Below are 16,618 nucleotides of genomic sequence, written 5' to 3'. Positions count from 1 at the left end.
TTAAGTAGGTACCTATTAAAGCTCAACCATCATACAAACTTATGCGTTGATTTTGTGGGGGCGCCACTATGGCCGATTTTACTAATGCGAAAATGTATGAATAAAATCTAGTTCCATTTTTGACCATTCTACAGATATTGTCAGATAGTATTTTCATAAAATGGTCCCGCTAATTGCGCGCGCACCACTGCTTCCATTTTTCCCCGCTCACCCCAGCGCCTGCAGCGCCACGATGCTACTATTATGCGCAAAATGTGGGTTACTAGGACAATCAGAGACCTGCCAAGCCTTTTCCGGGAAAGAAAACCTACTCTAGTCACACGGCACTTAGCAGAAAATACCACAATCGCCACAATACCACAGCCATGAAATAATATTTCGCTTTTGATAAACGTCACATCTTTTTGTAAAAATATTTCGGTGTAGCCTCGCATCTTGATGTCAACACGGACTCCTTTAAAATACGGGTGGTGAAAGTTTCGCAAATGAGTAGGAAAATAAAAGCATTTGTTTGATTTTTAGTGTTGCTGAAACGCGTTACGATTCGAACGCAACTTTGTATAGTCAAATGGATAGATAACGTTTACCGCTTTCTGTTATATACTTCTAAGATTTTACTTTATATAAATATATATAAATAGTATTAATTTTAGAGTATTGTGACCCTTTTCTTGGCGAAGAAACATCGTCGAGGAAAAATGGTGAGTTGCTCCCTTTTATAGATTGAATTATATTGTTTGACAACTAGTTATTTATTTATGTCGAGTGGTTTGAAGTATAATTTAAATACATATACGAATACATAAATGTTCTTACATTAATATTTGTACGACCCGTTTATCAAAACACGACGTTCCATTATATAATCCAATACGGACACTATTATTGACAATTTGAATTTTATATTCATTGTAAATATTGAAAAAAAAGCATTTCTAAACATGTACCTACTCAAACTTATAAAAGAATGTCCTTAAAAGTTTTTATTTTATTTTATGATAACATGATGAACTTTTAACAACTACCTCTTTATCTCCATTAATTTTAATCATTTACGATGTTTAATTTCTTTAATTTATACAATGAAATTTGAAATATAAAACACAATGAAAAAAATAAAACATTTTACATTATAAATTTTATTTCCGAAATTTAATTTTTCATTTATAACATTTGTTCATGATATAATAAGATTCTTACCAAAAATAAATAAAATAAGAGATACATTGTGAATTGTACCTTATTGATATATTAACATAGGTAAAAAAGAATATGAAATGCTAGGTATTTACAGACCTTATGACCTGTCATAAGCTAGTTTAGTGATCATGTTATACAGGTATAAATTCACCATTCTACCCATGTTTGATAACCACACCACTCAAATTTCGGAAGTTACTACTGAAAGTTTTATTTAGGACCAAATAATAATGGTTTGATATGTGCAAAGATGTAAACATACTACCCAATTAATCGAGCATTATTTATCGATGTCAAAAATACCCTTCATATGTTAGTGTAAACACCCCTACAACGTTGAGATAAATCCCCCGTTTTTGGGCAGAAGTTTATATGGGGTATATGTTTTCAAATTGTATTTTAATTTAAAAATGACTCATTCCAGTGATTTCTGCTAGTTGAATTCTAAAAATACAATTTAAAACATTAACCTCTTATAATGTTCCCTCCGATAACGTGGTGCCTATCTCAACGTTATATGAGGGTTTACTATACTTATGGAATTCCTCTTTTTCTTCTTTTAACTCTATCAACTCAGATCGTTAATTATGAAAACCTGAAATAATGTTGTATTTCAGGCGTTATTAAATAAATATCAGAAAATGTTTTTTTTTCATGAAAAGAAAGTTCAGATGTAGTTAGACACTTTACAAACTAAGCCGACGACACGTTTGGTTGAGGATGACAACAATGTGGATGAGTCTAGATTTGATCGTAATATATCGTTAAAATATTCGAATGTTGATAAAAGGAAAGAATGCAAGGCTGGTATAAGCATTAACGATAAAATTAACAAAGGTGTGTTGAGATGATTTGGGCATGTGAATCAAATGAGTGGAAAAAGAACATAAAAAAATTATAAAATTTTAAAAGAGGCGAATGTGGTTGTTGATAATAGAAGAAGAAGACGACCGAGGAAAGCTTGGCGTGATCAGTATATCAGATATTGATCAGTCGGAACAATCGGCGGGTATGTAGAAGAGTATTGAGTATACTCGTATGTAGAAGAGGCGAAGACTGTTTGCAAAGATAGGTGCAGCGTTCTATTCTTTCTGCCTACCCCTGCGGGGAAGCGGCGTGATGGTTAGTTGGTAAGTTAGTTAAATGACAAATACATGTGTAGATCAGTGGCGTACTCAAAACATAAAAATATTTATTTTTTATTTTTTATTACGCTATATTATTTCGTCCGCCTCCGTAGTGTAATGGTCAGCACGCTCGGCTACCGTTCTGGAGGTCCCGGGTTCGATTCCCAAGGGGGGTAAAATAAATATAAGTGATTTTTTTCACTGTAATATTTATTCAATATTATTACCCTGGACTGGTACCTGAAGCGGAGGGCTGATCACCTTTCCTTCATGTGTAAACGACCAAGATAACACTGCGTTTATATGACGCAGTGCCCTATGCATCATTGGGGTGCGGATAAGGGTTTTATTATTATTATTATATATTATTTTTGGCATTGCATTTATGAAACACTACAATTATAATATTCATACAATGTAAATTAATGACTGTAATGATAGGTTAGCAATACAGTACAGTTTTTAAGCGGGATTGAGATACCTGAAACATTTGACTTCGACATTTGTTTCAAGTGATTGATTTCGTTTTGTTTTGTTAATTAGATTGCATCTATTCTAGTTGGCGCCATTGAAAAGGTCGAACAAGATCATTGCCTGTACGTACCACAGACAACGCAATGGCGTTTGCCAAAAATATATCTCGCACACCCAAAACCACAAAGTCACATGTCCTCGTACATTATAACAGCTGAAAACTCGTCCTTATATCTATAATAGTTATTGGCACGAATTTTATTTTAACGGTGTTCTTTGGCAAAGACGACCAAAAATTAAAATTTAGTGTCAGGTATTTTGGTATCATCCTGACTGAACCATTTTCGCGCCACACCTACGCTTCGCTAAAATTGAAGAAATTGCTTTGAAAATGTGTATTTTTAGCGCTCTCCAGTTTTTTGCTCTGAGGAAAAAACTAATTTACTGTAGTAAGCGATGATCGAGTTATAATATTAACATGAAATTATACAGTACAGATATTGGAATATCCAAAGTTTCCGAGCCAAGTACGATCGGCCATGTTTGCGCTTAGTTTAGTTCTGTCCAGAGTCTGCAGATGTCGGATTTGCGCGGGAAAAAGCATAATTTTCAGAAACGCGGGAACGATGAACAAAATAATGTCTCGGTGATTTCGTGTTTTGTTTTCATCTTCTTGGCACTTGACTACCGTCGGTTTACCGTCTCTTGGTCGGCAAAGAAATTTTTGGTTGGTATGAGCTACTAAACTAACTACTAAATATTTTAAAGTTTAACTGAGCTACTCGCCAATTGTCGGTCTAATTTGAGCCGATATGATTTAAAGAGATAAAACAAATTAACATGAGCATGCATTTCATAATAACTTTTTGACTATATCGATCGAAATAATAAGTAGGTGAGTAACCTGCTTTATTCGTGCATGATTGTCACGATGGTCTATGTTTTTGTTACTATTTCAACATGATTTTTTTTTTATAAACTTTAAGAAGTATAAAATACAGTTTTTTGTATCATGGGCAAGATAATGCCGAAAAAGTGCATTTTATATAAAGCTTATATTCATATAATTCCAATTTATTTGAGATATATTTATATTTATACATAACCATGTCAACACACCTTTATTAATTAATGTCTTTAAAATATGCGAATATCCAAAATATATAACGCAAAACATTACAAAACTTGGCACGATCATGTATAAGTCGGAATAATCGGCGTGTACATATGAATGAGAATATGTATGAATGTACGTAAGAGGCGAAGATTGTGTGTGAGACAGATTGGTGTGGCGTTCTATTCTCTCTGCCTACCCCTGCCAGGGGTATTATAATTATACATGATTTTAAGTATGACAAAAATAAGTAGGTTTACTTGTAAAAGGTATTTAAACTATGTTTTTTTTATTGATTGTTATTATTTCGTTTGTAAATAAAAATATGATACTGGCAGAAACATCCTCTTAATGGGTGACTGCCAAATAAAAAAAAATAAAAACACTTTTTAAGTGGACAAATAATTTATGTTTGAGTCTGGGGCAAGGTTAGAACAATGCGTTTCGCGGCCGTACGTTGATTTATTTACACCGAGATGGATTCGATCGAGATAAAGGGTAAATGCAGAGATGTAGTCACCGTGTATTTTAGATATCGGCGAGATAATCTAAACTAGATGCAATCAAAGTGTACATTTTTACCCATGCGTCTTTTATTAACTCGCGTCGGTCGAATGTTTGCAAAGGAATGCGCATGCGTCGATGAAAAACGCGGGCTTTTCATTTGAATTCCCGCCAAATATTTTGCAAACAGAGAACGAATTTAAAATTGGTGACATTTTAGAATAATTTGAAGTGAGAAAATACAAAAGACGGTAGACTGTCAGATTGAAATGTCAAATTATTTCTGGAAGTAAAGTGATATATTTTAGTATCCTCAGCGTTTAGTTTTGGATACAGGGTTTTAATATTTCGTGTATTTCATTGTTATAGTTTATCATTTGTAGGTTTTATCACGAAATATAGGAACAGTAGTTCAGTTGTTCAGACGTTTCTCAGTCAGTCTGGGATCATACCGCGGTAGTGGTGTTGTGTGTTCGGTGGATTATAACGTAATACACAAAACATATTAATGGTTCGTACACTTTTTAAGTATCTATATTAATAAATAACATTGAGTTAATAATTTTGTGGGTTATAATGATATAAAAGACTAATCATATTATGTTATGGATACAAATAATCTGTTTCAATGTCAATTGACTTTTCCGCGCCCTTGAATTTTTACATCAAATGATTTATTCAGAAATAACTTTGAAAGAATTCACATGTTTTATAAGAAGTTACATAATTATGAATGCTTCAGTGAAAGATAAATACTTAAAAAATCTTCGGTTGGTCATGGTGACAGATGAATCTAAGAGGTTTGCACACATTACCTCAATCTTTGAAACAAATATAAATAAATACATAAAATGAATTTATTATGTTTTGAAAAAAGTTATTTATTTATGTTTAAAATATCTTTAAAAAATAAGTCATCCACAAAAATGTATGACTTCTTCTTTAACTTTAAAATTATTTTATGATTTATTGAATTATCAATATTTTTATTTTAATTATCACACTGAAAAACCTTAAATTATAAATTATTTTTGTATCTCCTGTTTGTTATGTTTATAATCTAATCATTAAAAAAAATATATTAAAAATAAAAAAAAATTAAAAAATAAATTTTGTATTACCATGTTAGTATTCAGCTCAACACAGGCCATGCCTAAAGAGCCGTAATACGTATAATAAATGTGTATATGAAATGAATATAATAATATAAAATAAAATAAATAAATAAATAAATAAAATAAAAAATTAATGTTTCGTAATATAACTGATATAAATAGGTAATAGGTAATAACTTAAGGTAGGAATATACAGTATTGTTTTTTTTTAATGTTTTTTATATATCCTACTTTATAGTTTTTTTTAATGTTTAAATAGTAAATAGCAAATGAAATTTTAAATTAAATAAGATATACTTCGTGACTTTAAAGTGTGCGTCATGCCTTTGATTACCTTCCAAATTTTTGTTCATTTTATATTAGCATTCTAAAAAAATATTTGAAAAGTCACCTGATTTAAATGTTTTTTTTTTTTTAATTTTTAATTTGAAAAATACACGTACATAGAAATACTTTTACAACTTCAAGGAAATAAATAAATGCTTCCATGCATATTTAGAAAAGAATGAGAACTCTTATTCCAAGATATTTTATTGCGTTTATGGATTGAAGTATGCTCCTACAAATAATCTAAATAAGTAATTGAAATATTTTAAATGTGTTTTTGTTCTCAAAGTTAAATTAATACAGCGGGTAAATTTTTCCATTAAATCAATTTTCCGCTTCTGAATAATTTATTCACTACCGGTCACATGCTGAATTTCCATTTCAGGAAAAACTTAAAAAGAGCTATTCTACCAGTGTCGTTTGAAAATTCAATGTTTGTAGTGCTCTGTCCTTTTTGCTCAAGTGACACCTCATTAAACTCGCTGTTGGCCTTCATCCTTCGTTGAAATAGATTGTCGCATTTAGCTTAGGATGTCACAATGAGCGATACGAATTATTATGAGAACGCTTGTTCTGATGGCCTGTTATTTGACAGCTTTGCTTTAAATAAATACAAACTGTTTTCATTGTGTTTACACACACATATGTATATATATATATATATGTATATATATATATATATATATATATATATATATATATATATATATATATATATATATATATATATATATATATATATATATATATATATATATATATATATATATATATATATATATATATATATATATATATATATATATATATATATATATACAACAATCTTTATACAACAAGAAAGCTTCTCTTCTTTTGTGTCTCCTCTTCATAACTCTCTAGCTTGATCTTCATCATTTTCTAATACATCTGTTTTCCTCTCAATTATTATAGTCATAAAGTCGTCGTGCTGCAAGATAAATTTGACAAAAAAACGTATTTACAATAAATAAAAAAAATTAAAATAAATATATATATAAATATAAATATATATATATATATATATATATATATATATATATATATATATATATATATATATACATATATATATATATATATTTACACTCAAATATGTAAAACATGCAAAACAATGAAGATTTATCGTTTCTTGTAATATTTTAATTCTTTGATGCACTATTTTTTTCATCAATTCCGTTATATTTAGTTTTTCTTGTGTACTCAAAATCTCCTTATTTTCCTTTTCCCCAGACCTCATCGAGATCCTAACATCCTATCCTGAAGCCAATTTAATTGACTAATTTAAGATTTACACCTATAGAACCAAAATTTTATACCCAACATGTCGAATGCTCCACCTAACAAGAAACCACCGTGTTGTTGCTCAAAGGACAAAGGAATAGAAGTTAAAAAAGTAATTTTATTTTAATATTTCAAATAGTTCATTACGATTCACATTTTTCGTGGATGTAACATAATCTTCAATTGTTGGCTACTAATGTCTGGCGACATCGATTGCGCAACTACTCCACCTCATCAGGAATTTCGGTGCAGTGGATCAACATATCTGACAGTCGCATAGTGCACTAATGTGCGATGGTCTACTATACCTTTCTAGTTTCAACAGTTTCTAATATAGATTAGCTGAACCGGTTTTGCTGACAACGCTGTATAAAGTTAAGTTGTAGGTAAAATATTAAAATAACGCCCAAAATCAAAAGGAGTTAACGTTAACTATACACTTAGGTGAATTACGAACTTTCACACATCGCTCGCTCCTTTCAAGAACGTCATAAATCAAAAAACTTCATTTTTCAGGAGAATGTTTTTAAAGTTTAAAAATATAACACAATGTATTAAAAATAAATATCAAGCCGCTTATTGAACTTTTTACTGTACAACAGATCTTTTTAGGTAAAACCTGAAGGTTTTTTCTCCGTTTGAAAAATATTTGGTATATTTAAAAAAAGAATTAAACAATACCTTTTCTTCAAAATGCAAAAACAAAATTTTCTGCCCTGTAGCGGGTAATATTAAGTTAAAAATATGCCTCTTTTGCTGGGATATAGTACATTTTTTGGGCATTCCGAAAACATGCACAACTGAAAATTGACGATTTTTGATTTATGACGTTCTTGAAAGGAGTGAGCGACATGTAGTAGTTTTTCTTTCGCAAAATAAAATATTTTAATGCCTTAAAAATGCGCATATCCAAAATACATTATTCAAATACATTACATATGTATTAAGTATGTATTTTGTGAAGCAAAAACTTCAATAAACTAATTAACTAACTAACTATCACGTCGCTTCCCCGCAGGAGTAGGTAGAGAGAATAGAACGCCACACCACTCCGCCTTTGCAAACATTCTTCGCTTCTTCCAAGTTAATGCACCTCCTCATACATACCCGCCAGTTATTCCGACTCCTGTCCTGACGACCACTTACTTTTAAGTATTTGAAATACTATTAAGTATTTGAAATACTTGATCATGAAATACTATTAAGTACTTACTATTAAGTATTTGAAATACTTGAACATGCCAAGTTTTCCCCCCTTTTCCTCTCCCCCTATTTCCAACATTCGCCTAGTAAATTTGTTTCATTGCTTAATTTTGTTATTGTGTCTTTTCAGGCTCCAATCAATTTAAAAGAAGCTAATTTGCCCGTCTTGTGGGTTCTCGGCGGGCCCGGTTCGGGCAAGGGCACACAGTGCGAGCGCATCATCGCCAAATATGGCTTCACTCACCTGTCCACCGGGGACCTGCTAAGGGCAGAGGTGGCCAGCGGCTCTGCCCGCGGACAGAACCTCACCGCCATCATGGAAAGAGGAGAGCTCGTCCCGAACGACATCGTGCTAGAGCTGCTGAAGGAAGCCATGCTGGCGCGCGCCGGTGACTCCAAGGGCTTCCTGATCGACGGATACCCGAGGGAAAAAGACCAAGGCGTGGCCTTCGAACAGCAGATAATGCCCTGCACTATCATTCTGTACTTCGACGCCGCGGAGGGTACGCTCACCTCGAGACTTCTCGGCAGAGCGGAGAGCTCCGGAAGAGCCGACGATAATGCGGAAACCATCAAGCTGAGGCTGCAGACATTCCTGAAAAATAATGATCAAGTTTTGGCATTATACCCTGAAAAACTTAAGAGGGTAAATAATCATTATTTTTAGTTCATGTCTTAAATGTTAAATCAAACACTGATTTTTTGAGTCTACTAAGTTGTATTTTATTATATTATTTATTGATTCGGTATTAACTTTATGGAATGACATGTTGATTATATTTTTTAAATTAAACACTTGAATATACCACTTTAATGGGTTTTACTTATATATACGACTAGTTTCGAAAACTTACAGATGTTTTCATCTTCTGGTACAAATTAAAACTTAATTTAATGAAATACCAGAAGATGAAAATATCTGTAAGTTTTCGAAACTAGTCGTATATATAAATAAAACTCTTTAAAGTGCTTTATTCAAATGTTTAATTTAAAAAAATAAAATTGTATCTTATTGTTCAAAAATACATAAAAATCTATTTTGTGACGATTGTTTCGTGTAGTTATGGCATTTTCAAACGAATTTGATGATTAAGTGGACTGACGGTCCTTATATAGTACAATTGTAGGTACTTAAGTAATAGTTTTAACATGTGCACTAATGATTTACGGGAGACAACAATAGAATTTAAACCAGATTTCCCCAAACTTTTTTGTGTCGTAGACCCCTTGCCATGTTTTTCCGTGTTGGGTAGACCCCCTACTTACCTGACATTGATTTCCTGTAAATTTCTAACTGTAGTGAAGTTTAGTTTTAAAAACTTAAAGTAAAAACACATGTTAATTTATACATTTATTAATTGAATTTAAATTAAAACTACTCAAAATAAAATTTTGTATCTGTTATGTAAAATAAACGTAACATAAAATAAACCATAAATAAATAACATAAGCAATAAGTCAATATTTTTAGTTAATAGGTCAATTTTTTTTCGCTGACGTAGACCCCTTGCAGGTTGTCATAGACCCCTAGGAGTCGATATAGACCACTTTGGGAATCACTGATTTAAACTATGCAAATCATATATCTATTTGTAAGATGATGATATGTATGAGGATCGAATGAGTATTGAAAACTAACTCACTAACCATCACACTATCGTTGTACATCATTTTGTATGTAGAAAATGAGTGAAAAGATTTTTTAAAATATTTAAATACATAAAAAGTGTTGATTCCCTGAATTTGAAATTAATAAATATGATAAAGACAATATTATATGATGGATGTTCGAATGATGATATAAAGAATAATGCAAGGCTATGAGATGAGCATTATTGATAAAAATGTGAATGTTGTGTTGAGATGGTTTGGGCATTTGAATCGAATAAGTGAAGAAACAACAGTAAAACAAATGTATGAAGCGAATGTGGTAACTGATAAAATCAGAGGAAGACCGAGAAAAACTTGGCACGATCAAGTATTTCAAATACTTGAAAGCGTATTTATCAGGGGTCGGAATAATTGGCGGTTATGTACGAGGAGATGCATAAAAGTGGAAGAAGCGAAGATTCTTTGCAAAGGCCGATTGGTGTGGCGTTCTATTCCCTCTGCCTACCCTAACGAGGAAGCAGCATGTGGTTAGTTGTTAGACATTATATCTGTAATCATGATGTTTACAGTTCCATATTACGGTTAGAGGTAGTATATGAGGTGAACGACAACCTAATCTAGAATCAATACACTTTCTTCCTTATCACAAAAATAGTTTTGGTAAATAAACAGTATTATCTATTTACATAAATAACAATGTCTCTTTGTATTAAAATATTTATTGTTCAATCACCGAAAACTCAAAAAAATAGGTTTGATCTTGAAAATCGGTTTAAATATTATTTATAATTTAATATACGTATTTAAGATATTAAACGTTAATTACCTAATTTTATTTTTACGAATTTGTTTTGAAGAATGGAACTCAGAAAACTTCACATTGTACTATTTGATGATATTTTGCACGTTTCCCAAAATCCAATACTATTTCAATACTAAATCTTCCTGGCTCTGTCACAACTTTTATTCTTTATGGGATGTTGGAGTCAGCTCTCCTCGTCCTCAGGTTGTAGGTCCTTCTATCATATACAACGTCACCTAGGCCATACCTTCGAATCGTGTTATCTTTCTGTAGCATCCATGAATTTTTTGGTCTTCCTCTAGATCTCTTTCAAGTACCGTCTCAATACTCAGTTGTGAAAAAAATGGTGCTCTTTGATATTTGAGTAACACCTGTTTTATTTTCGTCAGTTTTGGATGAGTAACATAACATCTAATATTTCCCTGTGCATTTGTTTCAGATCAACGCCGAAACGTCAGTGGATGAAATATTCGGCCAAGTGGAGAAGGAAATCGATGCCATATTATCTAAATAGTTTTCTTGAAATTTCTCTCACGGCACCGGAGTTCTTCACTAATGTTATTTATTACCTCACTATTGTTAACTTATTTTTAATTTTATCTTAACACGTATAAATAAAAGTTTATGAAAAAATATATATTTTCTTATTCTTTCTTAATTAATTGAATACAAAAGTAATGGACGATGTATAGCACCTTCTCTAGGCAACTAGACTCCGCTGAAATGCGAATGCTTGGTTGGTCAGCGGGAGTGTCCCTTAGAGATAAAATAAAGAGTTCACGCATTCGTGGAAGTCTGGGTGTAACAGACATTAAAAGGAAGGTAAGAGGAAAGTCAATTGAGATGGTGTGGGCATGTAGGACGCAGAGAACCCGAACATGTAGTTAACCAGGCAATAGAAATTGATCTTCCTCGAAAGTTATCTAGAGGAAGACCAAGGAATTCATGGGTGAAGCAGAAAAATAACATGATTCAAAGGCATGGCCTAGGTGACGTTATCACTTAAACCAGCCTATGGCGGTCATAAGCCCCGTTAATGCCCAGAATTCCGTATTTTTTTCATCTTTGTTAAGATGTCAAAAAATAATCAGACATATCGCTCACTCCTTTCAAGAACGTCATAAATCAAAAATCGTCAATTTTCAGTTATGCATGTTTTCAGAATGCCCAGAAAATGTACTATATCCCAGCAAAAGAGGCATATTTTTAACTAAATATTTACTCGCTACAGGGCAGAAAGTGTTGTTTTTGCATTTCGAAGAAAAGGAATTGTTTAATTATTTTGTTAAATACACTAAATATTTTTCAAATGGAGAAAAAGCCTTCAGGTTTTACCTAATAAGATATGTTGCACAGTAAAAAGTTTAGTAAGTGGCTTGTAATATGTTTTCAATACATTAGTTTATATTTTAAAACTTTAAAAACGTTCTCCTGAAAAATCAAGTATTTTGATTTATGACGTTCTTGAAAGGAGTGAGCGATATATTAATCACGGTTATACATTGTGTGAATTTTGTAATTTTTGGATAATTGTATAATTTCAAATAGTTATGTGTTTTTTTTTATTATTTTTTGACATCTCATCAAAGATGAAGAAGAATATGGAAGTCTGGGCATTTACGGGGCTTACGACCGTCATAGGCTGGTTTAAGTGATCACTTTACACACGTGTAACATTCACCAATTCTACCCATTATTGACAACCACACTACTCAAATTCTTGGTGTTATATATATATATGAACCAATTTAGAAACCTTGTTCTTGAATCACTAGAACTTCACTAGAGGCATCTATTGGGGAGATGTATTTTTTTAATTTCACATTCCAGTTTGACCTTGTTATAATATATTGATTCTGGTACTTTAATTTATAAACATTAGGTTCTTACATGAAGTTTAAAAGAAAAATCATAATTGAAGATGTTCCAGATTTGAATTTGCATTATCTTGGAAGTATTTTGTTTTAAAAAACAGTTTATATTTTGTGAAAAAATATTTTTTATATTAAATTATTTACAATGGGTTGCTTATTTACAAGATTGGAGGTAAGTAGTTTAGAAATAGAGTATTCTTTAATACAATAATTGAACATTTTCCAACCCCTCATAGTGCGTAATATAAATGTCAAAAATAAACATTTTTCATAATATATTACACTCGTACATATAATATGTAATAAATGCATTAGATAAACAAGACAATTGAAGTATCTATTAAAAGTAAATTTTTCAAACTAATGAATTTTTTAAAAATTCAATCACAATATTAAATATTAAATTAAATTAATCCATTACTTATTGGGTAAAGTCAAAATATGACACCATATTTCACACAATTAATGCCCCTAACTTTCATACCTTTTTTCTCACACAATGTATTTTTGAAAACACTACAGAAAATGTGTAAGAATCCCTTACCCATGGAATTTACCTTGTATTTATGAGCAGGGTGTAAAAAATTCTATCATAACTTGGAAGACGAGTTTATAAGTTTAAATACATCGGATTCGTACATAAAAGTATGTTATCTTATGTGATATTCGAAATAATATTTGTCTATTGTATCAGTTGTCTTAGTATTATTTCGAAAACCTTAAATTCAATATAATTTATAAAGTGAGAATTGTTTTATTTAACTTAATTTTTACTTAATAAAAAGTGAAATATTTCTGTTTTTATTATTTAAAAAAATAATTCAATTTCATACTATTTCTGTGAGCCTGAGCGGCAAATTATAAGAAATAGGTATCAAATTGTGGTAAGAGTGGGTTCCAACCGAGAAACTCTGATCCAAGAGTCCGCGACACTAACCACGGGACCGCAACCCGACACAATCATATTTTTTTTAATCTCCAATAACACTCATGTTAATTCGTAGAGTGTAGGATTCTAGCCTTTCTACCTACTCCTTTAACAAACAGCTTGATTCTGATAGCAGAAATCTATTTTTTCAGACTAATAGATCGAATTATGACATGGAACCAGTGATGAAATCGCCGGTAATATTTGTATCAGGGGTGCCTGGAGCGGGTTATAATACTGTCTCCCATACCCTGGCGGCCATAACGGGCTACTACGTCATCAACCCCGGGGAGCTGGTCAGAGCTGAGGCCGCCGATACCACTACCCTGAGAGGGATGCAACTAGCCAAAATGGTCAACCAAAACAAAGTCTCCGAGGTAATGAAAACAAACGATTTTAACTGATAGAAAATCAAAGCAGATATCTATTAAGTATTGATTTATCAATTGTTGGTGCATTTCGAAACTGACTCTTGTCGATCGAAATACTGTCAATTGTGCATGTAATCCATTTAATAGTTCCCTATATTTAAATTCAACAATAAAACCTATCACATTTTACTTATGTGTGCCAAGTTCTAAAAATTACTTTGTATTCAACATCATTCGTGTTATTGCACATACCTACGTAAATATCCACTCAAATGAATCTATTATTGAAAATTTTGTTCAAGGAATCGTCCTGTATAAGAGCCGAGGTGGTCGAATAGTCGTCATTTTCCACGCATAATTTCCATTTGTTTTAATAAATTAATATCAATAAATATGAAAAAAAATATAAATTTAAATATCAATTGGCAGTTCTTGTGCTACCCTGCATGATTTAATAAATCGTACTAGTAATACAACTTTAATGATATTTTTAGATTAATGAAAAATTGTGGAGAATTAACGCCAATAAAATAAGGAATTATAGTTATATAATACACGCATTTTGTTTTTGCTCTAGGAAATTGTCGTTGACTTGATCAAAGAGAATATGCTGCAACACGCAGATGCTAAAGGATTTATACTATGCGGTTTCCCAAAAAATAAGAAGATGGCGAATATCTACAGAAGAGAGGTGAAGATGCCTGAGAAGGTAATTGCGTTGCAGGTGGCTGATGAGATAGCCACAATGAGGTTGCAGCAGAAGCTTACAGAATTGGGGAGGTCAGATATGGAAGTGAAGGAGGCAGTAGATATCGTAAAAAGCGCTGCACCTAAGATCAAAAAGGTTACAGAGAGGTTCAAGAAAGAATCAGTTATAACGGTAAGAGATAAAACTACAATAAAGATTTGTAAATATTTTAATTAGGCACCTTTTTACTGTAAAATTGAAATATTTGTATTGATGAGACCCTATATTTTTGTTGATGAGATCCTTCAAAAGGTTTTATAAAAACGTGCCATTATTGTCAGAAAAAATATATATTTCAGGTTAACAGCTCCAAGGGAAACATTGCAACGCTAAATGAAACACTACAAACAGCCACTGAATCCTTGAAAGAGTTGATGGAAATGAAACCCGCAGAAGTTTCCAATATAGCTAAACAGGAAGGGGATGATTTATATAACGTAAGTTTATCGTATAGCGCAGAGTCAAGCCAGCAAATAAGTCAGCAGTCTTCAAAACAAATGATTGAACAAATAGAAGTATTAGAAATTCATATTGATGACCCCAACACAGAAATACAAAATCTGCAAGTTGGTTTCAATAAAAATGTTTTCCAAATGAACGAAATGTGCGACCAAGATATACCTTTACAAGGAACCAGCGATTATTCTAAGGGACCATTCAATTACTTGCAAAACGCCTCTGAACCTTTAAGAGGGTTATTAGAAACGAAACACACGGCTGATACTCGTATACTAAAACAAGAAGAAGATAATTTATCTGATAGTGCAGAGTCTAGCCAGCAAGCGAGTTCGGAATCTTTGAAGGAAATGATTGAACACGTAAAAGAAAAAGAAATGGACTTAAATGACTCTAATATAGCTATGCGGCATATGCAGGATGGTTTTAATAGAGAAGTTTTTCAAATGGACGAAGTATGTGACCAAGAAATGTCTCTGTTAGGATCCAGCGAGTATTCTAAAGAACCATTGACTTCTTTCCAAACTACAGCTGAAATAAATCACATAATAATATAACCTTTGACATCTAATGGCGTTTTTTTTCGAACTTACAAAACATTGTCTTACATATATGATTTTCGCATTTGAGTATGTGTAGGTACTAAAATTAAACAAAAATATTTTACGATACAACAAAATCTATTTAATATTAAAAACACGAAAGAAATATTTATTTTAGCCATCAACTTTTTTACCCCAAAAAAATATTCAAGATTTCTTCTTAGATCAGTAAAAAAATGACAAAATTTAAATGTTCATTTTTCTAAATGAATAGTATAACATCGATCAATATTCGGTTTTCCAAACTTAAAACACAGTAAAGGACATTTTTTTGTAGTACGTTTTTTTTGCATTTTTAGACTAAGTAGAATCTACTTAGTGCAAAATGCAAACAAACGTGCTACAAAAAAAATGTCCCTTACTGTGTTTTGAATTTGGACAGCCAAATTGCTTTTGTATTGCTTCAGTAGGAAACAAAGTAAAACAAAAAAATAAACGCAATATGGACAGATTTATTTCTTGGACGAATAACAAGTCTATTTAAATTCCTTATTTTGTAAAGTGAATGGCGAATAATCTTTTCATCAGCTCCTTTTTTAGGTCTGATAATACTCGTACATGTCAGATCCAGTTTAAACTACCTCAAATAGATTTTTTCAACTATGGTAATATGCAATATGTCTTAATCTGAACAGAATTGAACATCTCGAATTTCCCGTTCCGAATTATTTTCGATTTATTTCAAATAATGCGATTTGTTGAAAAGCAAATTTTGCAAACAAGAAAGAAAAATAAAAATATTGATAACACGGATTAAAAAAAAAATCTAGAAAAATATAAATTAGGTATGGCAAATGCTGTTTTCTTCCCTTGTGAATATGACATTACGAATCCGAAATATGTAATATTTTTTAAATTCG

General features: G+C 31.6%; 2 protein-coding genes across 4 annotated transcripts; both read left to right on the top strand.

The window, feature by feature from the left end:
- The first annotated feature begins 332 nt into the window (after nt 1-332).
- LOC148310400 (adenylate kinase isoenzyme 1-like) lies at nt 333-11,414 on the top strand. Of its 3 annotated transcripts, XM_088258509.1 has the most exons (4): nt 4,667-4,930; nt 7,113-7,275; nt 8,497-9,012; nt 11,219-11,414. In XM_088258509.1, the coding sequence occupies exons 2-4, from the start codon at nt 7,204-7,206 to the stop codon at nt 11,291-11,293; spliced, it is 663 nt and encodes a 220-aa protein (XP_088114635.1). In that variant the 5' UTR covers nt 4,667-4,930; nt 7,113-7,203; the 3' UTR covers nt 11,294-11,414. The 3 variants fall into 3 exon arrangements, with proteins under 3 accessions (XP_088114637.1, XP_088114636.1, XP_088114635.1); XM_088258511.1 differs by lacking the exons at nt 4,667-4,930; nt 7,113-7,275 and adding an exon at nt 333-701; XM_088258510.1 differs by lacking the exon at nt 7,113-7,275 and having other exon boundaries at nt 4,604-4,930.
- Nucleotides 11,415-12,690: 1,276 nt separating this feature from the next.
- On the top strand, nt 12,691-15,745 carry LOC148310399 (uncharacterized). The gene is made up of 4 exons (XM_088258524.1): nt 12,691-12,825; nt 13,734-13,958; nt 14,530-14,832; nt 15,000-15,745. Exons 1-4 carry the CDS (start codon nt 12,799-12,801, stop codon nt 15,711-15,713), a joined length of 1,269 nt encoding a protein of 422 aa, XP_088114650.1. The 5' UTR covers nt 12,691-12,798; the 3' UTR covers nt 15,714-15,745.
- Nucleotides 15,746-16,618: the final 873 nt, after the last annotated feature.

Source organism: Brachycentrus maculatus, unplaced genomic scaffold (assembly GCF_059751285.1).
Source record: "Brachycentrus maculatus isolate JH-2025_06_01 unplaced genomic scaffold, ASM5975128v1 h1tg000097l, whole genome shotgun sequence".
NCBI classification, from domain to species: domain Eukaryota; kingdom Metazoa; phylum Arthropoda; class Insecta; order Trichoptera; family Brachycentridae; genus Brachycentrus; species Brachycentrus maculatus.
This window is presented reverse-complemented; position numbering and strand designations above follow the sequence as displayed.